Below are 25,386 nucleotides of genomic sequence, written 5' to 3'. Positions count from 1 at the left end.
AGCAGGAGCAAATGTTTCCCACTGGCTGCCACTTACCACTAATGTTAGAAAAATGATAAATTGGTCTCGGCATGGCGTTTGGAGTCTACGTGTTTGCATGTGAATGTGTATGTGTGCCAGTGTGTGTTTCCTTTCTGTAAAGAGTGTGTCGCATGCCAACAGTTCACAGTGTGAGCAGATGTTAGTCAGTAATGCCCTGGGTTTCTGCACCACAGTCAGGCATTTTTTAGGGTCCTCAGCTCTGAGGAGGAGTCCGTAGAGATGTCTGAATTGCTTTATTGAGCGGAACACAACTAAGGACACGCAGGCTCGCAGCGGCTGCCAAGAACACACATAGACACACAAACACAGCACTCGCTCAAACATGTGCAATACAAACCCATAACAGAGGGTATAGAAAACCCACACACTTGGAATATTAATACACATTCAGACACACACAAAACTACAGGGTACCAGGTAGCGTTCACCCTGACAGGCTTCTAACAGAGCAATAGACCCACTGCTGAGTAAATATGGTGGCTGCAGCTTAAAGCCCACAGGAAACCTTGTCTGAGAGAATATAGACTGTCACGAAAGGAGAAACATAACTTTAGGAGTATAAGATAAGAGTAAGTTTTTCATGAAATGTCAAAAAATGCTATATAGAATATATAAAAGACCCCTGATGTGTCTGTCTATTTAACTGTCTTCCTTTTTCCTCCCAATCCAACTACCTCGTCTGCCTTCCTTCATTTTTACCCTGTGCTTTATTATAACATCTATTCACTCACAGCCAGCCACTACACTCTATATTTAGCTGCTGCCTGTCACTGAGACCCTGATGAAGGAGAGGAAAATGAGTGGTGATGCTGGAGACCATGGGAAAGGTTAGCGCTGTCCCTTTGAATAGCATCAGACTCTCTGATCATTCACAGTTATACACTAATATCAGTTAGACACTAATATCTATACTTAGGCTTGGATCCCAAAAAAATAAATCTGTGGGGGGACTACATAAAGGATAATGTCAATCAAAATGGAATAAAAATGGCCAAACCCAGAAGTGAGCTGTCACGTATGAATACATAAGCACAAAAAGGTAGACAAATGCACATCACACATTTTAGTTGACACGAATTGACAAATTTGAGCTCACACAGGGATGGATGTGGACTCTGGCATATAGTGAGCTGTCAGCAGACAAAAGCTTAGCTAAGTCAATCCCCCATATCTGATGTGATAATCATAAGATGATGCAACTGTGATACAGCAGACTTGACAGCAGACAGATCATTGCTGGCACAGACACATGCACAAGCAGACATTGGCACAAGCATAAAGCAAATGCACCCAAACAGATGCACAAGTTCAGATAAAACCATGGTGAAGTGTTGCAAAAAATATCACTTTCAAAGACTTTTAACATATGTTGAGGACATGAGTAAGGAAAATTAAAACAAATTATTAAGAAAGTGACAGGCCACTTGTTGGGTTCAAGTAGATAAAGCTCTTCCAAGAGTTAAAACTTGCTGTAAAAGTACAGACCAGACAAGCCTTCTAGATCGCTCTATCAAGACAAAGTCTCAGTGCTTTGCTTTCGTAGCTGTCTCATTCAAAAATACTGACTGGCCTGTCCAAAATCAAATGAATAATATATATGACTTATGATGGCTTGACATTGGGCTAATAAGCCAAACAAATCATAAAGTCAAGAGTAACAAGAGGAGAACTGTTTGAAACATAAGCTGCAATTTTAGAAAAATCTATGCAATTTTTGAAAAATCTATGCAAATACATAAATATATGGAAGGCTGATTCTAATTGATAATTCTGCCTTGAACTCTAAGCTTAGTTTTAAGCGTTATCAGGTTTGTTTAGAGCCAAGTAGTTTAACTAATAAAAATTAATCTTAGTTAACATTTATTTATTATTTATTAAAACACTCTTATTTACATGTAAATACACCAAAGTCTGGGTATCTGAAACAGCAGACACCATCATATATCCAAAATCACAACAGGACACTAAGAAAAACATTAAAAAAACAAATAAATATATGTGGCTCACTAACAGATGTATGATTAAGGTGATAATAGCCAAAGTGTCATATGTCTCTTTCTGCAAAATTAATTGTAGGTTTGTGGCAAAAATTTTTGAACAACAGTTGATTGAGTTCTTGTTATAAGTATCATACTAAGTAAGAATAGTCTCATTTCATGGTGGGGATCTGCACAAGGATTATTCACAACACAAACACACCGCATAATAAATGTAAGCCCAAACTTAACACAAATCCAGGAAGGAAGCCTCTAAACTTTCATCAAAATGTCTCATCTGAGACTCAGCTGGAGCAAACAGAATGAATTGGGAAAGTTCAAAAGTGTCTTTTTTTCAGGTGTGCTCTGTTTCCCTGCCCCCCCTCAGGGTTGTGTACTTATGCAATAAGTTGCCTGAGGGAGTCAGAGGGATGCTGAATTTATATGAACCTGGCTCTTTGACATCACAGAAAAATTCATGCAAACACAAAAACATACACAAACGTATAAAATGTATCCCAACTTTCTACAAAACTTTTGTTTTATACAGGATTTTTATTTACAGGGAGGCAACGCCTGTTTAGCTACATTTCCACAATACACATATTTGTTTCCACAACTATTTATTTTTCTGCAAAAATATAAATATGCAAAATACAGTGTTTGTGTGCTTCAGCAGGAGGCAAGGGACAAGGGCTGCTGGTGGTCGCAGGAGTAAACACATTAGTCTCTGCACTCTGCAGTCCAATGTACCCGTCCGTTTCATCTGAAAAACACGTTGTGACGACATTAACAAGAAATCATTTTCTACCATCGATTTAGCCAAGCCTTGCCTTAACGAATTCCACCACGATTCTACACCATGAGCAGTCAGCATTAACAGTTAGCTTTAGCATGTAGCTAATGTTAGCTTTTGGCTAGGCAATAGCATGACAACAGTTAAGGTTATAGCATTTAACAAGCATCATACCTTCAACCTACTGGTCATCCGTTTCCATGTCTTCCACCATGGCTTCCAACAGCACAGGAGCTGAGAAGGCTGGCCTGTGACCCAGCAACACATCCATCTAGACGGTCACTTTCTGCCGGTCGGAGCTCAACCAATCAGAAATGTTCAGCGCAGCAACCACCCCCCAAGCAGGGACCTTTCGGGGGGGGAGAAATAATGCCCCCAGAACTTAATTTAGACCCTGGTCCCTGCGGTGGAAACGAGTTCCTCCAAAGGTTCAGAGTCCCTGGATAAAGTTCCTGCGGTGGAAACGCAGCTTATGACAGAGAATGATTTAGTGAGAGGAGAGTGGCAGACATTGAGCTCAAGGTTTGAGCTGTTTGAGCATAAAATTCAAAATTAGAATGCTAGTCGCATACTTCTCCTTTCCTCCATCCATCCCTCCTTCAACTTTACTCCCTCTTTCTGTTAAGAGCTCTCTTTCCCTCATCTGAAAATAATTTTAGCAGCAGAAAGGTCAGACTTATAAATGGAAAACATAATGAAGTATTTGTAAGGGTTTTAAGGCTCTGGCTAATATGGTAATTAATGCTGTAATATGACAAAGGTGTTCCAGGAAGCGTAATAATAAGGCTTGACCCAAGTCTCTCAATGCATCCTCAATACATCTTGGGTGCATTCACACCTGTACTTAGAGCTGTCCACCTGTGATCGGATCACCCAAGACGCATGTTAATGCCAGGTGTAAACAGGGCCTCTGTTCCAAAGCAAAGTCTCTAAGGAGACATTTTGTGACCAAGTATAAGTGTGGTTGAAGGTGTGTGTTGTCACACCCTCAGCAATGTTGCCAACAGTTGTGTTGATGTGTCTGTTATATCAAGCCCTCAGCAACTAGCATGGTGCGCATGTGTGTGTGTGTCAGTGCAGTATGTGTGCTTGTTTGTGAAGTGTGTTATCATACTCTCACATCGTTATGTCATCCGTCTGTATGTGTAGTGTATGTGTAAAGCTCCCCACAAGCTCAGTGTTATTTTACTCCATGTAACACCATCGATGTGCATGTGTACTTGTGTGGTTATCTGTGTGTGTGATTTTTGCCTGCAACCTCAGTGTTGTCCCAATCCATCCAGCTGATAAATGCACCCCACAGCAGGGGGAACACTGTTCTTTTCCAGTAACATCACTCCGCGGATCTGAGGAGAAAACACCCAGGTTGTGTATGCTGTTGTGTGTGTGTGTGTGTGTGTGTGTGTGTGTGTGTGTGTGTGTGTGCGTGCGCGTGTGCGTGCGCGTATGGGGTAAATGTATATAATGGTGCAGTCAGCGTTAGTGTCACGAAGGAATCAGAACCTATTCCATCATGTAAGTTTACACATACACTTGTGCATTTGAGGGAGCACACATACGTACAAACACAAGATGCACACTTACGTGTACTATCGTGTGTTACACATACACACACAATGCATGTTTTACCTAACAGTGTTCAAGGACACACACACACACAAGCACACACACACATGCACACAACAATATCCTTTCCACACAAACACCCAACCACCACACACAAAAGATGGAGACAGTGTATATTACCTGATACCCCCTCCCCACCCCACCACACACACACAGGGTTTGCATGTTACCTGATGCTGCTCATGCTGCCTGCCTCTGATCCCAGCTTGCATCTCTCCAGCTGGGTGGCGACAATCTGACGCTCAGCCTCAAGTTCCCTGGTCAGGCGTTCAAACTGAAGCTCCTGAAGAGATAGAAAAAGACAAAGTGTGTGATAGACTGAGAAGAGAGGGAGAGGGAGTAAGAAAGAGAGCTGAGGCTCTACTGGGAATCTCCTAGGTATGAAAGTTTGGAACTGATACTTATCTCTGAAGTAAACTTCAGAGATATTAAAACAAAACAAAACAAAAAAATCCCATCTGATTGGTCATTAGTGGGACAATGATGGGGTATTAAAGCTGTTAAAACCATAAATATCCTTTTTTAATGGATGATAGCAACATTTTAAAGCCACCCAACGGTATCAGAACAGTCTTTCAATGTGAATAATAGTTGCTTTGGGAATGCAGCCTACTTGTCGTGGGAGAAGTGATACATTGTCAGCCGCGGGTCATGGAAACAGCTTAAGGGGGGGAAGAAAGCTATGCGACAGTTGAAATAAATTGTGATCATTAACATGAATGTGATTGACAGGTGAGAAAAGGCGTGAGGCAGAATGACTGGTTGAAAGTGTTCTAAATGTGTGAGCAAAAAGCCCCCAAAAAAGCCCTTTAATCCTATCCGCTGTGTGGTGCAGGAGGGTTGTCAACTGGAGTAGTTGAAGCACTCTACCTGAAACTGGGTTACAAACTGTAAATCTGTCTAACGAAGATATTTGTGGAATTCCTTCATGAAATGTGTTTGTTGTTCCCAGATGAGTTGTTTTCCTGTTTGGTTCAACAAAGAAAAGTTCACATTTGAAAAGTGACACAATCTTTAAAAAGTAGAAAAAATGATAACACAATACTGGCTGGATTCTCTATTATTATAATGCAAGATAAGTTGTAGGTAATGACATGTTTGGTTATGCAGTAAAAAGACTAACTGTATAGTGAACTAGATGTGAGGGGGAACTACAGACTACAGACTACTGCAACACAATGAAACATACAGCCAGCACAAATTACTTTGCAATGCAAATTATGTAATTCTACTGTTTACATCACAATCTAGGCAGAGGGAAAAAAATGACTATTGCCATGATAACTTTTCTGAGTCTTGTCAGGTTACACCCATGCCAACACACTGTTGGGAGCTGCTTGCTTAAAGCTGCATGGATGGTATATTCTGGGGGAGACGTGACTGTGTCCCTTTCACTCTCTCTACCCCTGAATGCATCACTCATAACCTCTGTTTGTTTGTGTTTGTGCTGATGCATTAGCTATTTAAGTGGCTTACTGAGAGTTCCATATCAATTATCTAGCTATGAGCCAGACAGATGAGATTTCAAACTTGAAATCAAAGTGTGTAAGTATGTGCATGGATGTGTGTGTATATGTGTGTTGCATTCAAGTTAATATCAGCCACATGGAAGCAGATCAATAGTGCAGTGAACTCCACCCCATAGCAGATATTGTGTATGTATGACTAGGTGCATGTGCCTGCGAGACCCAGAGAGAGAGAGAGAGTGTGTATGCTGGTTTGATTGGTTTTCTCAAAGCCATTTGAAGCTCTGAATGAGTTGATCCCCAGTTGCTATCTCAAGTCTCCAACCTCAATCCCCTCTCCTCCCCAACACTACAGAGCACAATGCAATTCATCTCCCTCTCTCCCTCACCCCTTTTCATGCACGCTTACAGCAACCACTTACTCATAAATATGTACACTCTTTCTTTCCCTCTTTCCCTGTCTTCCTCTCAAACACACATTTATGTTCTTGCTTTCTCCCTCGTCTCTCTTCCTCTCGCTCTCTCTCTCTCTCTCTCTCTCTCTCTCACACACACATGCACTTATTCGTTTAAGTGCCAAAAGCAAGCCCCCGACACATACATATGTACTACTAGTAATAGTAGTTCATTGATCTCACAGTAGAAAATTCCTTTATCTGTGAAGCATTACCACATACTCTATGGTATATGAAAACTGGTCAGTACACTGCTCATATTCTGTACGTTCACATAGAAATTGTTAATAAGTAAAACTTGTGCCATTAAACCACTAGCTTTCTTCCCACTCCTCTCTTAATCTTCTCTCCATTCACTCAACCTCTCCTCGCTTTCCTCCATTCATTGCTCTACCTTCTGTCAGAAAGCCCTCTCTAGATTTTCCTTGCTCTACCTGTGACAAGATAAATCTCATACACGTGAACAACAAAGTAGCAGGTTCAGCCACCCCTATGATGTGCAAAGTGAGGTGACGCTGGAAATTTGAGCAGGGTCTATTAAACCCTCTGGACCTGTAATTCTAAATTACGGCTTTGTTTTACAGTGAGGTGCCTCTCTTCAAAGCCCTGCTCTGCTCCCCACAGCAGACTGCTTTGTCACCTTGTTTACCACAGCTGCAACTGTTTTAAATCCTCAAGGTGTAAAAATGCAAATCCCTGCACCTAAAGTAGCATTATGCTAATTGATGATATATAATGCCTCAACGGTAAAGTATCTTAAATGCCTTCTAAGGTAGCATGGTAATGCATGAATGCCAACACAGATGGGAAACCTGTTAGGCCACTTCTGTATCGGGGTAAAAATTGTTAAATTATGCATAACCCTTTGTCACACGTTTCATTCATTCAAATCCCTTTGCCTTAGGTACTAGTATGCTGTTGATATGTTACGATAAATGATGCCTAAGAGGACGAACTGCTACTGACTTTCAAAAGCACATTCATGAATTGGCCTAGGGATAGTACCGGTATTTCTACCGGATGATGAGTTTAACCGACTTGTCCAATTACATGCAGCTGTGCATTTTCATTGGCTGAAAGTAAAACACAGTAAAGAGCACATTTGAAAACATCATAGGAACAGAGGATGCTTCATTTAGTAGTTTAGGAGCTCTGTGCTGCAGTTTTGGGTTTGACCTATAATTATGGATGCTATAGAGATCCTCTAGAGAGCTTTTTTTAGACACAAAAACCTTTGATTTATGTGACTTGGAGACCTACGTCTCTCTCTTTGTATTGTATTGAATGTACCACTGTACACCACTGTGTTGTGAACAGCAGTAAATTTAGATAGAAACAGCTGTTGTAACACACTGCCAGAACAGTCAGCAACTAAAATGTTGACACTGTCATAATTACTACAATTAAGAAATCTTAAGAAAATGATTTGGAACTTAACATCAGAAAGTCAGTGTAATGTTTTTGAGAAGAGCTTCTTTTGAGGAATTATGTTTTTAGCTCCACACACATCTGCCAGCTCATTTGACTCAGTAAAAGCTTACTCACTCACCAAAGTCTGAAAATCATTAAGTGCAGTAAATTCAACCTGACACAAACATAAAATCTACAAATGGATGGAAAGTAAATTATTATGAATTGGCGAATTGGCAAAATATTTTAACAACATTGGGAGTAAGTGGGACGTTTTCTGCAACAGGGTGAGTCCTTGTTTCAAGATACTGACATAATGTAAATGTAACTACAATGAAAAAAGAAGCATATACAAGTACTAACTCTTGGCATGCCAAGATGAACTGTAAGACTAAGAGAGGTGTGAATTGTCATATAACTATCTGTACCACACAGCTGCTAAAAGATGATTAAGATTATCCACTTAGTAAAGTAAATTTGGAGACAAGCAGTATTTTTCCTGCTATACATTTAAGGAAGACAATCAAACTGTCTCTCCATTGGAGGCAGTTTATCTTCTGTACCAAAAATTTTGGTGACCAAGAATGATAAAATGTTACATGAATGTCATCCCGCTAAGAACAGTGTAACAATGCGGATGCTGGATCATTGTACAGCTCGGATCACCATATACACTTCAAATCAAAGGACAGGATTTCTTATACCAACTATTTTGATCATTCAGCATGTGTGTTTTATCGAGGTTCTGCTGATTCCGTAAGTTGTAGCCTAATTACCAAAGACCTTTTTTCGTATGTAGAATATTTTACCTTGATACTTGCATGGACCACAGTTCAACAGATCCAAAACTGATGAGTTGGGAGTTTCAGCTGGTGCTCCTTGTGCTTGGTCTGTGTGTTTCTATCAAAATGAACAAAGGTGTAGGATTCCACGAGACAGAAAGCATCAGCCGCCCCAGCCACAAAGGTTTCTATGGCAACTGTAGAACCCCCCCCCGCCCGCCCATGAATGAGGTCCTGACTCCTCCCACACACAGTCCCTGCCCTTTCTTACCTGCACTGTCTGTATGTATTTGATTCTTTCTCCTACAAAAAGTAGAGGGTCAGGGCTGAAGGCTACCCACAAGCTTATCTTCTTCCTTTCTTTTAAAGCGAAATAATGTATATTGTCTAAATATAAAGTACTCTGTGTGGATGCTGACATCGATTTACGGCAGAGAACAACACTACCAATAGTTTGATCATTTAGTAACATACAGTAAGTTGTCGCATTGTTCCCCTTCTGTACTGAATCAACAGTGGCGGCAACCACACAAACTCTGTGTGTTTCAAACATATGTCTTTCTGGTTACTGAAAGGTGACAGGAAAAACTACTTAGGACAGTTTTTGGAACATGCAGGCACTATTTTTGAGTTATTTTGCAATGGTTTGGTCTGACAATGTTTTGCAGTGCTCCCTGGGTGCCAAAGTCGACATCAGACAGAGAAAACAACTTACCAACACCTGGAGGGAAGTGACCAGTCTCCTAAAGCATACCTTCTCAACCACTGGGGTCACGTAAGCGCCCTCAAGTGGGCCGTGCAATGTAATTAAGTTGAAGCTATTGGGCTGCTCACGTCATCTATTTGAGATGCATAATTGAGTGTTGCAGGGATGAGGTATTTTGGTAGGCCAACCCGCACTGAACACCACTTTTATGATTTCTGAAGCATAAATGCAATTGCCATAAGTAAATAGCTAACGTTAGGCTATAAACATACTACACCGCAGTCGCTTGACTTCAGCGTCACCACCACTAAGTTTCCAACTTGTAATTTGATTCTACAAAAGCCTTTCCTCTTAGCGTGACCTAGAATAGTTTGCAAACTTGAAACAACAAGGCTGTAAAGGCAGACTAGTGAGTAGATGAGTTTCTTGTTTGGTGGGATGACGTTTAATGTCCCCAACAACCTCTGTAGTCTCATTTAGCCACTTGTTAGCAACAGCCTTTTTGTAACACACGTAAAAACTTCAAAATGCAAGAGTGAGGTATTTACTGACATATTTTATGTTGTCAATGTAAACGTGAAAATATCTTAAGCTTGTGTTAACCACAGACCTTATTTCAGGCATCTAACCAAAAACCCATTCAAAAAACCCATTGACTTTGAGACAAGGGAACCGGAAGTGCTAAAACTCTAACTCATTTTCAGGTTTTAGGACTCATTCCTGCAGTACTCTATTTGTTGACAGGTAACCTAACCAGTAGGCTGTAATGGTCAGTGTCTGATCTGTTCTGCCCATGCGCCAAATAGGTCCTGGCAGTCAAAGAAGGTTTCTGCAAATGTGCCTGTTCAAAATTACTCGTGGTGTGAATGACTGATCATAAAACAATCCTACTCACACTCAAGATAACGTAATGGTTTTTAATCATTGGAAATGTAATAATTTGTTCTGTGTATCATCGGATAATCATGCACATTTGCTGCGACCTTCTTTGACTGCCAGGTCCTATATATTATATATTAGATTATTAGAATAGAAAAGAATAGCTAAAATAATTTGTGTAATTATTATTATTATTATTATTTTATATATATTTATAATGTTTTAATGTGCCCTGGCCTGTTACAAGTATGACTAGATGGGCCTTGAAGTAAAAAAGGTTGAGAACCCCTGTCCTAAAGCTTCTAATTGAGCAATATTTACTTGACTGTCCTCCATTTCAGTTTCACCTCAGCATTCATTTCATTTTCAAGAATGTTTCATTAGGAAATTAATGCTAATTAGACAGCTGCACAGCAAGGAAAACAATGTTACAGCTCTGTGCACTTTCAACTCTTGCTTTCTGTATTGTTACCAATACACAGCTGCATTTGAAATTTAAACTAGAGAAAAATTGGAGGAAATAGGACAGTATAAACCTGCATTGGCTTGCTAAGTCAATCCTACATGCATACACAGTATTAAGTAATATGTATTGTCTATGGGCACTTATTGTACATGCAAACTTGTGTATACAGATATGCACTTGCACCTGTGTATACGTGAGCTCATGTTCATATGAAATCCTCCACTCTGCTTCAGTGTCCTTCAGCAAGCTACTAAACCCTAACAGCTCCAGAGGCGAAACAAAGGGCTGATATCAGACCTCCCTGAGGAGGAGGGCAAGAGAAAAGGAAATCCTCTGAGCCATGTTTCTCTAAAATAAAAACACAACCAACCAAAAGAGAATAAAAGTAAAAAGCATTTTCTTTTAAAGTCCCAAATTAAAATCCGAAATTAACTTGGTACCACTGAAATTCTGACATCAGTAAGTAGAATAAAATGACTTGCAGTTCTTACTGCAAGACAGGAAATAATGTACAATGAGACAAATTGGAAATCATGACCAGGTAGACAGCCAGGATACAGTCTTATGAAGTGCTCTTTGTCATTTTCACTTGTTTTCTGTGGAAAGTATGAAGTACTCAAGATGTGAAGTAAGTAACTTCACATCTTGATCAACAGAATCTATTCTTATTGGATAATGTTTGGAGGAGTTTTCTGGAGGCAATAAAACAAAACAGGCAACATTTTACAGGCAATAAATATGGGGGGGCTAACATAGTGAGACAGAATACAGGATAACATAGCAGAGGCCCGTGTATCAGAGCTTTAAATTGGATGAATAGCAGCCATGGCATCATTTTGTTTCAATGCTGTAAGTATAAGAACTAACAGCAGTATAGTTCTTTCCCTGTTAAAGCTAAATTTTCCCGCTTGCCACCATAAAGACTCTGTGCTGTCTGTGTGTGATTGCCTGTGTATGTCTAGAGATAAGGCCCAATCATTATAAAGTGGCCTATGGGCAGCTATTAACAATGCTGTTTTTGGATGGGAGACAAAAGGCTATCAAATAAAGCTATGACCTTCTAGTTGAGAAGTAACTCTCTCTCATTGTTTCAGTCTTTCTCTCCCCTTCCTCAATCAGGGAAGAGGAATGAAAAAAACTGAGATGAGATGAGTGGAATGAAGGAGTGGAGAAGGGGAGTGTGAATGGGAGCTGATAAAAAGGTCACTCTCCTCTCCTCCATCACTCCCATGCATATTAAAATTACACACAGTAGCAATCTCCTCTTTCTACACTTACAGCTGTGGTTCATGTAGTCTAGGTATGGTTCAAATTTAGCTGAAATGCATTTCTGCCCCTCTCCGTCCCCACTCTGCTTGTCTTGTCTGTCACTTTAATGAGTGTGAAAAGTCAACCATGAGTCAGAAGAGAAGCAGCAGGTACTGGAGGACAGGAAAAAGAGAGTAGAGGGAGAAAGCAAGGAAGAAAGACAGAGGAGACTGGGACGTCTCTGTTGATCAAAGTCACATGAGATGATGGCCGAGGGAGGGATACCTGATCCACTCCCTCTGCATGTGCATGTGTGTGCAAGAAAGAAAGAACAAGAAAAAGAGAAAGAGAAGAAAGGAAAACAGATTGCCAGAATGGCCTGATCATGTCAATGACTTTTTTTTCTCAAACAATGTGGGTATTGTATGTCTGAGTCTGAACATTAGGGTTTACTGTTACCTGCCGGGCATGTGTGTTTATGTTCTTGTACTTCTATCGTTGTGGGAACAAACACCAGGTTGTGGACTTTTGAGGTGAGGGTTATTTTTTGTGTGAAGTCACTCGGATTAGGTTTTGATTCCCGTTTATTGCAACCTGTATCATATTTTCATAGGTTTGCCCATTGTTTCTATTGGTTATAATAACATTAAACTCACTGAAGTAATTGCTGAGATCTTGGAAAACAGCAACACTGCTGAAACAAAGTCTGACAGGGTAAGAACCTCAGTCAGTCATATAATCAATCAGGGTGTAAACAAGCCAGTTTAGCCATATTATTTACCACTTTATTCGGACATAAAAAGAAAAATGGTCGTACCCATAATGTCGCTAATAATGAACAAAAAACTACAATACGGTAGGTCAACCAAGAGGACAATCTAAACAAGTTATAGGCTGTTACAGGATTAACTCATTAAAAATAAGAGCTGTTTTTAGATTATGACCTGAAGTAGGGTTAATATTAGTGTGAGAAACATAAGAATGTACAGTCAGTGTGGGGTCCTCATATAGAGAGAAGAACAAGAAAGTGTGTGTGTGTGTGTTTGCATGCATGCATGAGTGTGCCTGCATTCATTGTGTATCACTGTTCATGTGTGTGCATCTGTGTGATGATGTGTACACAGGTGCTCTAGCCATCTGGCAAATGGTGATACTAGACAAAGAAATATTACACAGCTCGGTCTGGCTTCATTCTGCATCAGCTTTGCTCATTAACACCTATCTGTTTCCATAAGACATGATTCATTATTGTTGTACACCAGGGATACTAGTCCTTCCTATCGTAGTGATGACTGGCCTTTTCCGTATCAACCTGCTTCTGACGAAATTTAATTTACATTAGCAGCAATACCTGAGGGGTGTTCTTTAATGTGATTATGGGTAAGACAGTAATGCAATGGACAGAACATCACCAGTGATAAAAACAGCACGGACTTCGTTTGAAGGGATTATGGCTCATAAATACATACAAATAACACACACACAAAAAATGACAATACTACTAATACTACTACTACTTTTACTAGTACGACTACTACTACTATTGCTACTACTATTACCAATAATGATATTAAGAATAATAATAATAAAAGAGATTAAAAAAACACAAAACTGCGTGTAAAAAAGAAACATCGATCCAGTTATGTCATTGACCTCAAAACACTAAATTCTACTAGAGCTGTCAACAACTACAGGCAAGACCAAACCAAACAACCATTAGGACACTGCTCTCGTGGTCTCATTTATCCTGGTTGGAGGACTCACAGATGGAGGGGAGGAATAAGAAAAATAAGAAGAGATTCAAGTTGAATTCTGTGGGATATTTCCAGTTATTTCATGAATGCTGTTCAAAGTAAACAGAAAAGGAGGAGGTTGAGGCAGGAACTAAAAACAGACAGTTAAACTGTTTAGTCTGTAATAAAGTGTGATTTACTTACTATAAAAATTGAAATGATCTTTAAGAAAAATTTTAAGAAACCTAATGATTGAATAGGTCATTTGTCAGTTCACTACAAAATGACACATATGAGAGTGTTCTGGTTCAGCAACTAAAACTACATGGCAAAATAATTTAATCTGACATTTAAGTGGAAATCCTGAGAAAATATAATAATTTTAAGAAATTTCTAAGGATTGAATCCTCAGGAGCCACATTTAGTACAATGCCACTTTGTGAATAAAGCCTGTGTTTTGTTGCCAAATACTACCAAATTAAGTCAATGACAGTGAAGCAGACAGACTTATAACAGCAACTGACATCCTATCCTGAGAGGACACAAGGGCTTTTGTAAATAGAACACACATCATAGAATTTTAGAGAACAGACACTCCAAGACTAAATTATATCTTATTCCTGTAATTTTCACAGATGAGTCCATTAGCAAAAAGAACAAATGTCTCACAAAGACAGGGAATGGTGAGGCAAGACTGAATGATATTAAGACAGAAGTGCTGAAAGTGCTCCACTGGCAAAAGTCTTACTTTATGGATAAAGTGACATTACCCAAGTGTAAAACTGGCAGTAATACAAATAAATGAAGTGCTTTTCAATGTCACAGCTAAAATACATTCTCACATTCTCTCTAGACACAGAAGTAGTTTTGTTGTTAATACAGTGACTTTTGGGTTTGTGTGCTGATAAGGACTGGGTTCTCTGGTTTCTGTTTTTGGAGGAGGGAGTCGATGACGTATAAAAATACTGACTTAGCTCAAATCATAGAGGAAATCCCTGTTTTTGGGGCTGAAATTTGTTTAATTGACTCAAGGGGCAATTTGAGAAAACAGCTGTAGAGAACACATTTGACTGTAAATGGAGCAAAAATTGATGTAAAAAGGTATTTTGTCACATTCGGGGATGGATGACTCTCCTTCTTTCATAAGTGATGCTCATTTAAATTCTGTCTGGTGTGGACAGCTTTGGAGCCAATTATTACCATCAGTTTTGGCAAAAAAAAGGTTTCAGCTTCTACCAATTCGTAAGTAGCTTATAATATGCCCACAATTTAGGGTATTATTTGTAATTAATTAAATTTTTTATGCAACAAGAAAAATATATCATATATATATATATATTCTCAAAGGAAAACTTGTAACCTTTGCTCAAAATGGTGTAGAAAACGACTGTGGAGTATTTTTAGTTCTACTCAAACTTTCAGTGCGAATCCTAGGAGTGATTCTTAGTTGTTTGATGAATATGAGCCCAGGATTAAAATATCTCTGGTCCAGGCAAAGAGGAATTCAGGAAAACAGCTTCAAAGACAGCCAAATCAAAGAGCCACATCACTAAACAGTTGAAAATAAGCTATTTATGAGGCTGGGTCCAGGCTAATGGTGAAAAACACTGAAAATATTTGCCATGCTTTTATAAATAAAACCTCCAAACCCCAGTCATGTTACCAGGGAACCACTAGTGACGACCAGAAGAAGCAGCTGTATCCATTTGGATTTTGCATTCTAATGCTCCTTTAAAAAACTGCACAGACCTGAGACATATGACGGCCAACAGCTGGGCCATAACAGTTTTATATGCACTATAAATATTCAACGCACAAACACAGCAATACTCTGACTGATCTCTCCCTCGTTAAATTATTTAAGGGCTCAGTGGGCAAAATGAAATCATCTCTCTCTTAGTCTCCAATTTCGCTCTCTCCCTCACTCTGTCACTCTGTTGCATTCTCTCCTCCTTGTTCCAGTATGTCTGTCTCCTTTTCACTGTGTGTGTGTGTGTGTGTGTGTGTGTGTGTGTGTGTGAACAGTATATGTGTTTGTGAGTTGTGGTTTGTGTGCTGCAAATCGGAAACCCTGAGCAGCCTGAAAATAGTGGATTTTAAACAAACTAAGTGGGATGTCAGCCTGGTTAACACATACATGCAGACACACACACAAAGATACAACACAGCCCTCCCTGTCCCAATTATGGCCATATATTAGCATAGCTTTGGTGTGTCAAAGATACATAAGACTAGAACAAAATGAAAAGTGTTAAAAGAATGACGTTAATGTAAGTTGTTTAGGTCTTTCACACAGATGCACAAAAGTGTCTTCTTTGCTGACCTTATTGCCTTTGCATACAGTTAAGTTGTCATACTTTGCAAGGCTGTTTCACTTGCAACATCAAATCATGTTTTATTCTCTTAGCTGAGTGCACCTGCTGTTCACACAGAAATCGTGGCTGTTTTGAAAGTCTGGTACTTTTGAAAACTCACATGTACAAATGATCATTGTCAAACCTCTGTAGGAACAGAAACACACTTCTAATTGGCAGTCCCCTGAAAAATCATCTGAGCAGCAGCCTTTGTTAATGTCATTTAGTTAAGCCTTTTTTGCCCAGCTCCAGAATGCCTGTGTGTGTTCATTGGTGCATGTTTGATTGAATGTGCGTGAACCTGCTGGTGAAGTGCTTCAGTGATTAACTCCTTTATGATTAACTGTCAAGGGTAACAGATTGTTTAGTTATGACATGTGGAATGCAAACGAACCTCTAGCTCTCTATATATACTATACTAGTATAATACTGTGTAAAAGCTCTGCTGTATTTAACTTGTGATTAATTGCCTAATTAGTGTGCATTATATAAGGAAGGCTATTCACTATACTGTTCCCACTGTAAATACTCTCATCCTTTTTCTTTCTTTCCCTTGCTCTGTGTTTAACAGACAATTCAATAATACCCACATAGGCAAGCAGACATGGACAAACATAATATTCTAGTCACTTGATAAAACACTGTGTATGCACTTGCACTTGGCATACACAAATATACACACATGCAATACTGTACAGCGATGGAACAAAGTAGCAAACATTTGGTCTCTGCAGTGCTAAAACTACAGTACTTAATACTAAATAACATAGTCTCACTTTACAGATGAGTTGGCTTCTATTACCTTACTTCAACAGAACCATTTCTACTATGGAGACTCCTTTCTGCTGGTGTCGGGATTGATGGTGTGGTAATATACATTGATTAAAAAAATGAAGAAACCGCTTCTTTCATTTCGGTGACATTTATTGAGACCACATTTATTGGTAGACTGACTAAATGTCACCAGTGAGAGAGGCACAAAGCATTTTTTTTCGATGGTTAGCCTCACTATCTGACAGCCTGATGTACTGTAGGTGGAACATGATACCCAAGGAAAGAAATCAATGTTGTTGTTTTTTTTCTGTCGGGTTTTTCTTTCCCAGCTTAGGACAAGAAAAGACAATCAAAAGTCTGGCCCTGGAATCTGCTGTCTTATAATGAACACAAAACTAGTATCCCTGTCACACCAAAGAGACAGTATGCTCTGATGAGTCTTACAGAACGATAGCTTAACCAGTAAATGTGAAACCTGCATTGATTTAAGTGTGTAGGTGTTCTTCCTCGATAAGTTTTTTTAATCGCCAAAACCAAAGAGTAAGAAGTTGATCTCCCTTCATATTAAAAACAAACTTTAAAAAGTACTCTGCAAACACTACTTGATCAAGGCCTTATTTGATACTTTAAAAATTTCAGATAATAAAAAGTCTCACTCATAAAGTGTTAAATGCAGTAGCCACTATTGATCCAACTGATTTAGGCTGCTTTCTTCTTTTCTCTCTTCTTTCCTTTTTTAATTATTTATTAATTGTGGGGGGAGTCCCTCGATTGTTTTAAGTTGGTCAGTTTGATATTTTCAACCATCTCTGAAGCCATTGGGTCATAGTGATGTACTGCGATGTAAAACACACATCTATAAATCAGGGTCTTTGTTTAAAATAAGATAATGTCCAATTAGTCAGCATCGTTAGAGCAAGTCATCTGCTTTGTCTTCAGCACTCCTGTCTTCACCACAACACAATTTAATTCATGTGTAAGGGTGTATATATAGCAAACAGCCATATAAATGGCCAGTGATTAAATTTAGTTCTGTATTTTACATGTGGGCAATGGAAAGGAAAGGATGGTTGAGAGGGATCGAGGTCAAGACAGACTTGGCGGCTAGGAAATCAGGATTATTGCGCAAAAGGCTGTTAAAATTCCTAGACTGGTTTAGAAAATCTATCAAACTCTATCACCTCTAGTTTTTTTAGTCTGGCCTAATTAGGTTTAAAACATTTGACAAGCCCCTGTGTGTGTGTTTGTGTGTGTGTGTGTGTGTGCGTGTGTGTGTTTGTGTGTGTGTGTGTTCTTACGTGCACAAGTGTGCAAGGTTACATGCATGTGTAAGTCTTGGCTGTTGGCTCCATGACAGCGTAGAAGACAGCATGATTGGGTTCCCGCTCAGTAAGTAGGGGTTTGGCCACAGACAAAATGTCACTTGGAAAATGTCACCGCCTAAATGCCATTGCAGCTCTATGTGCCCGTGTGTGTATGTGTGGGTGTGTGCATGCTCACACATACCCTCATAGCACACCCAGTAAGCAGGTGTCTACAAGCTATCTACAAACATGGGGTTGCTCAGTTGGCAGCATCAGCATTGTCTGGCAATATAGCAATGTACTAATGGTTAAATGTTTTCCAAATTCACTGATGAATCTACAGTGCTGTGTATATTGGCAGAGAGACACAACATCTGGCTTCAATTGACATCTTGTTGAGCTCATGTACTGCACATTTTGGCATGTATTTTAAATAAGTACCCAAAATTTGTTGTCCATTTTTTCTGTGAGTGTTTTGATATGAGAATTGTGTTGTAGCACATGCTCTTTGGAACATTTTGAGTTAGAAAATGGGCTAAATTAGTAACTGTAAGTATGTAATTCTAAAAAAAATCAAGAAAATAAAGGACTGATATTCAAAAGACAACTTATTCACCCAGCTAGGGGTGGTGGTGGCCTAAAGATTAGAGAAATGGCTTGGGACCAGAAGGCTGCAATTTTGAATTTCTCAGACCAGCTGGGAAATTCTGGGCAAGTAAAGTGAATGTGTAAACACTCTGCCTTCTCTAAACACTTACTGGCAGTGTGCCCTTGGGCAGGGCACTCTCTCTATTGGCTCCAGTGGAGCAGCTCAGTGATATAAAGTATAGCAGAAAACTGTGGCTGTACTGGGCAGCTGCCAGGTGAGACTGTGTGCAACTGCATGAATATGAAGTAGGGTGATGCTGAAAAAGAGCAAGCACGCTCAGCAAAACCCTTCCATGAACAACGGATTAAAAAAACACATTTATTCACCCAGCAAGTGTCTTCCCTGCCTTCTTTGTCAGCTCTTTCCCCTCCTGTCCTCTATCTCCACCACATGATGTGACAGGGGACTACAGAGCGGCCCCAAAGGTCATCCGTCCGCTGGCAATCACAAACACTTGTTTTGATAGATTAGCCTGTGCAAGCACACGCAAACCCTTGCATGCTTACACAGACCCGGGCAGACATACGTAGACACAGGCTCAAGTGCTGGCTTCAACAACACACACACACACACACTCACACAAGAATGTATGCACATACTCCTTTAAAAGGAAGGAGAGCCAAAATTCAGCTGAAGCAAAAAAGCGTCCAGTCTAACTCTGAATGAAGTCTAAGTAGACAAGACAAGTAGTATATAAATGCCCGCTGACAGGCAATGTTGCAGACATAAGTGCAGCTACAGCCAATAAGCTTGAAGGCTTATTGGCATTCACTTCTCTCTCGTATACAAGACAGCAGTTGACCACTTTTCTATTTAATGGATTTGAAGAGATGAAAAAGAGAAACAAAGTAAAGGGGTAGCTGTAGCCAATGACAAGCCTTTTATCAGCACAAAAGGGAACAAAGAGACATGTTGGACATGTGTCCTTCTACAATGTCCTCTTAAAGAGGTAGAGATGAAGAGTAAGAGCACACACACACAAAAACACACACAGTGAGCGAGTGCAAGGACAGCCACTGGAACAGTGAGTCTATCCTACACCACTGTCGTGTTGTTGGCTTTGAAAAGGAGAGGAAGAGGTCAGGTCACTGGCTACTAAACAGTGGATAGTGGCTTCAAGTTCATGTGTGTCTATGTCTGTGTAATCCGGTAGGTGTGCAATAGTATGAGTGTGTCTGTGTGAGTTCCTCAGTCTGCCTACATTGTCTGCAATTGAAAGTATATATGTTTTTCTTCTGCAGTGTAGAGTGCGCATGCACACGTGAATATGCATACATGTGTATGAACATGTGTACAGTACGTGTGTGTGCAGGTACATGTGAGCATTTGAGTATGTGTGACTGTGTGTATGACAGATACAGTATGTAAGTCCCTAAGCCTAAACTAGGGCGACAAGCATGACAATGATAAAATCAGGCAGACAGGCCCTTCGGCACAGTTTTCTATGATGGGCTTAACAAGCTTCTCTGCCAGCTCCTTTCTTCAGTTCAATCTCCAGTTCATTCACACCGTTAAAATAAAGCATTCACATTTCCAACAAAGCAGAAATGTGTGGCCCATTTAATGTGAAATGAATCGACACAGACACAATACCAAAAGCAAACAGAGACATACAGCGTACATACACACATACTAACTTGTGTGTGTATGAGAGATATACAGTAAGTAGGTTCTCTTTTGGTAAAATGATTATTCATACTTCTTCTGTTGAACCCTCACTGCTTCCTCCTACCCTCCGCACTCCATGTGTAGATAACATGATGACTGCAAGTGCTAGTGATCATCGTAGGAAAATGTCAAGTGCTCGTTTTCATTTCGAAGGTAGCGTCCATGTGAGGAGCGGTCACTTCTGTGTCGACAAAAATGTCACTTATATCAGACTTCCTGAGGCTCCATTTGACCGGTCATCTCATTACTTTTTATAATGACTGCGATTGCAGGGACCCATTTCACATGATCTTGGCTTTTGTTATTTTTGTTTGAGCTACATTTTAAACAGATAATTTAACATTAAATTAAGGCCTCAATTTAACTGCATTCAAAGTTGTTTTAAAATATGTGATAAACATACTGTAACATTATCATTCAGTAATTAAATAATTTTTACATGCTCTCTATTTGTTTTTCCTCAAAGAAGTTTAAGCATAAAGCAACTGTGTAGACATAAGGTGAATACCTTATGTATTTTTAAAAAAGCATGTGTCTGCAGGCGTTGAAGTTTCAACCATTGTCATTCTTGTTCCAATAGCGCATGTGTCTCTGAATTAAATATACTATGAGTTAGCCAGAATAACCTTATTAATTTGAACCTCACAGTGTTTCCCTGGCGCAGTCTCAATATCAGTACTACCATGAAATTTCAGAGTTTTATAAAACTGAATGGGGAATCAGATTAACTGCTTGTTTTCAGTGAATCGGAAGCTATGATGATTCACCGCTATGAGAGGCGCTATTTTTCTGCCAGGACACAGCGCTGAACATACTGCCATTTGCCACCACGTGAGCAGGCTCTCATAAATCTGTAACAGGCTGCCGCTGCCCTCAAACATCTCTAAATCAAACAAATTAAATATATCAAGAGATTTATTGTTGCTTTTAGACAGACTCAGATGAGCTTACTAGCAGGCAGTGACAGGCGTGTTTGGGGCCTTAAGATACCCTGAGTAGGTTATGGGTGTGAGAAAGGCATTCTACTGTTTGACTACTACTTTTGATGATGATACTGCAATCTCTGTAAGAAAAATCTTGATTATGGATTATATTCACAGTAAGGTGTGGACACACTTACTTGTGATTTATATATCAATTACAAATTCCCCTGTCGATACACAAACAATTTTGCCATAACAATTAACTTATTAATTACTAAGTAGATAAAAAAATTATAGCATTATACTGATTCATGAAATAGCATGAATCAGTGCATCAATTATGCTTACTCATACAGTAGACTTCACTAAATATATCACTGTAACATGACTCTTAAGCCTGTGCTGCACAAAAGACTATGTCTGACAACTGTACTCTGCATCTTTATCGTTTTTATTGATTGTAAAGAATTTCCACACCAGATTATTTGCAAAAGCTTAACCTACAGTCTACAGCTCCCTCCTGCTTTCACGTGGAGCTCAGCTGGATCACAATCGCTGTCCATGGTGCTGATCCTGGGACTGCGAGGAAGGCACAAATGTAAGAAAGCCGTAAATTCAGCTGTTTATCATGTGTGTTTCTGGTCATCACTTGGGTCATCTCTGAGGATGTAGCACTCTTGCAAATATAAACTTAATTGAATTTACTGCCTGATTTTTCAAGATTTGAGTTCCATGAAATTGTTTTGCACCAAAGTAGTTTAAAAAAAAAACTCAATACATGAGATGATATAATTTTACTCTAATTCATAATGGGTCTGAGGCCCTTTGTAAGATTTTGTATTGCTAGGCAGTGGGACCCCTAGAGGGGTGTAAGTACTTTACAGCACAGTTCAGGCTGTAAGCAGGGATATGTGTTAGTGTTAACACGTCTTTAATACACCTGGTGCTACAAGTATCAAATGAAGTGTTTTCCCATCTCCACACAGAGACGTGTTGACATACAACATGTCCTTTTCAGGAGCGCTCAACTGCTTTAACAAGTACGCTCACAGTGTGGGCAAAGTGTGCGCCGCTTTTACCTCAACTGCAGCACAATTTCCCCCAAGACAGTTTGATTGTTGAGAAGTACGCAGAAATATATTTCTCTATATTTTTCTCCCATTTTCTCTTCTTTTGATGTAAATACTATGATCAAGGTGGATGAGAGACTACACTGAAAAAATGGCATATGAGGTTAACATACAACCACACTCAGATGAACACAAACACAAACTGGCGCACAACCATAAGGAAAGCCTCCTGCTCACCGCACACTTTCAGACAAAGACACACATACATGGAATGCCTTCCTATGCTCTCTCTACATATAGTGTGCATACATACTATATACACATACACACGCACACCCATATACACTGAGATACACCTCTCTATATAATACATTTGTTGACTAGATCTCCGTCTTAGAGTGGATCGTCTCATTTGTGGGTTGTGTACATAAACAGAGATGTAATCTCTGAAGGCAAACAGAGAGCTGGCGACTCCACCACTAATTGGCAACAGCGAGGCTGTCACCGAGTGTAAGAAGAACACTGTAGCTATGTCATCTCATTAGAAAGAGAAAGAGAGAGCGAGAGAGGGGAAAAAACTGACTGAAGAGAGAGGAGAGGAGGGTTAAGCAAGAATAGAGAGAGGGAACGAGTCGGGGAAGAGAGGGGGGAGTTAAGCTAAAATGAAAACTGGGAAAATCTGCATGTAAATTAAAGGCACACAAACAACCACAAACGCATAAATGCATGCACACATATGCATAGAATTCCTGCATATAAATTTATAATTAGTCTGTAAATCAGTGAGTGCATTTGCTTATGTTTGAGTCAATGTATGAAACATATGGCAACCACCATGTGTTCTTTTTCCTCCTCCTGTCTTTAATCCAAATCAGTTCACTATACCACATACAAAACATTTCTATCTCTCCGATTTCTCTTTGTTTTGCTTTTCTGACAAAAAAACATATCCCACCTCCCACCCACCAACAATTATCGGAGGTTAACCAATATAACGAAATATCACCTCTGATCACCTGTGCACCTGCATGTTGCTCTTGTAAAGGAGCAAATTTAGGTAAGTAAATACATATAATTCCAGTTTTGCGGAGACAAAAACAAATTAGAGATTGATAACCACCAGATTTTCACTGTGTGAATGTGATGGATGCAGAGATTCATATCAGATCAAATTCAATATTGCTAGTTGTAGGCAGGATATGTGGAAATTTCTTTGTGGGCTCTATCTCTCATATGGATTTATGAATTGTAGCCTTGAGTCAACACAGGTGGCAAACTAAGTAGTGAATCCCATACTGTCAGGTATCCAAGGTAATAAAAAGATTTTAAATTATATTCACCCTGTGACAGTCAGCTCACGTTGCAAAATCTATGAGATATCTGTTGTAGTTTGTTGTCTGGTTGCTTTTAAGTTTGCAGACGAAAAACTGGTTTTAGATGGGGGCATTCCTGTAAGTCAAAAATGGGAAAAAAAATTAAGTTGCAGTATGAATGAAAGTATGCATTTAGGAACATTCCCACCTATCTGACACCTCCCCTTGCTCTATTGATTTTCTTAACTATGGGTGACCACAGACAGAATTGTGTGCTACACTGCGCTTGGACATATAGCAATGTTAGTCCCTATCTCATTAGGGATCCACAGGGCAAAGCTTGTGAACCACAGGACATTCTGACTAGATCTGTATCATTAAATAAATCCAAGTAACATCGAGATTTAACTTAAAATAAAATATTGGTTTGATTTTGTGTGTAAGCCAACCACCCAACACCCATAATGTCTTCTGACTGCAATTAAAGTTTAGATAACATTCTTTTTTTATATTGTTTTTAAAAAGTAAAGATAATTTCCACTTTTAGAATAAAGATGTGGATAATCCTCTATAGGGTTTACCAGAGACCACTTTTACTTGAGCTCTTTCTGAGCTTCACTCCACCAATTATTATGTCTCTATCTTATGTTTGTAAGATTAAAAATACAACTGAAGCTAAGTAAAAGGAAAACATATGTGACCATATGTTCACACTGTCAGTCCCCTGAGGCCAATTAGTTTCATATGACATAAGAAAAGTTATGAAGTAGATTTGAGAAATTACATGTAGAGGCTATCATTGAGTAGTTGGCTCAACATTGCTGCATTACCAGGCTGAGTGTGACTCCAATGTACCCTTGCCTATATCTGACACATCTGTGTGTGTGTGTGTGTGTGTGTGTGTGTGTGTGTGCATGCCTGAGAATGAGTGAGAGGAGGTTGTTAACTATCAAATTTTCTTTTCTCTCTGCAATGCATCATTAGGTAGGAACATGGCTCTCGGCCCCCCTCTGAGCGAGATGAAGGCTAGGAGGGACTGACGGGAGGAGGGAAGGAGGACGACAGGGAGCGAATGATAAAAAAAGGGGAAAGTAGAGGGGAGGAAAAGCTGCAGTGGATGACAGCAGGGGGGTTATGTACACAGATGAGATGTGAGAGAGCAAGATACAAATCAGAGTTGTATAGACAGGGAGCCAGAAAGAGAGGGTGAGGGAGCGAAAAATGCAACAGAAGTGGAGAGAAAGAAAAATGATCGATTCATGTAATTAACTCCTGATTTAAACCTTTTATTGTTTAATAATGTGACTTGTCTGCTTTCTAAAAAAACTTTTCAATATGCAGCACAAAGTTGAACAAACTGAATAAAGAGACAGCAAATGTGTTTTTCCAAAGTGTGTATTTGTGTGTGTCTTTAAGCCACAATGTCTCACAAGTAAGCCCTGTTCTTAGCTTGACTACCATCCACTTTTCAGATTAAGATTTTGAAAATGTTTCATGAGTCACAAGACCAAACACACTCTAAACATCTGTGTATGTGCATGCGTATATATACACATGTGTGTGTATTCCTATGTACAGTATGTGTATGAATGTGTGTGCACATATGTGTGCATGTGTGTGTAGCATATTTTTGTAATGCTGTCACCCACTGAGAGAGTTGTTCATGGTGGAGGTTACCCACAGTGCAATGCTCTGTCAGTAATCATGGGGGGGTTGATGACTCACAGTCATCTTTTTGATGCACAG

The 25,386-nt window shown here is 39.5% G+C and overlaps 1 protein-coding gene across 8 annotated transcripts in view; it reads right to left on the bottom strand.

Moving 5' to 3' along the window:
- The window catches only part of ctnnd2a (catenin (cadherin-associated protein), delta 2a), a 252,253-nt gene that overhangs the window by 162,150 nt on the left and 64,717 nt on the right, over nt 1–25,386 (bottom strand). For 7 of the 8 annotated variants that reach the window (XR_006375784.1, XM_044176683.1, XM_044176687.1 and 4 more), the window contains exon 3: nt 4,611–4,723. Coding sequence is in view for 7 of the 8 variants with exons in the window: in XM_044176683.1 (XP_044032618.1) it covers nt 4,611–4,723 (113 nt within the window). In the remaining variant the exon portion in view is untranslated. Of the gene's footprint in view, nt 1–4,610; nt 4,724–8,580; nt 8,719–25,386 lie in introns of those variants that run through there. The other variant, XM_044176688.1, reaches the window with a different exon arrangement.

Source organism: Siniperca chuatsi, linkage group LG19 (genome assembly GCF_020085105.1).
Source record: "Siniperca chuatsi isolate FFG_IHB_CAS linkage group LG19, ASM2008510v1, whole genome shotgun sequence".
Classification (NCBI taxonomy): domain Eukaryota; kingdom Metazoa; phylum Chordata; class Actinopteri; order Centrarchiformes; family Sinipercidae; genus Siniperca; species Siniperca chuatsi.
The sequence above is the reverse complement of the archived record's forward strand: the minus strand, read 5'-3'. Positions and strand labels throughout refer to the sequence as shown.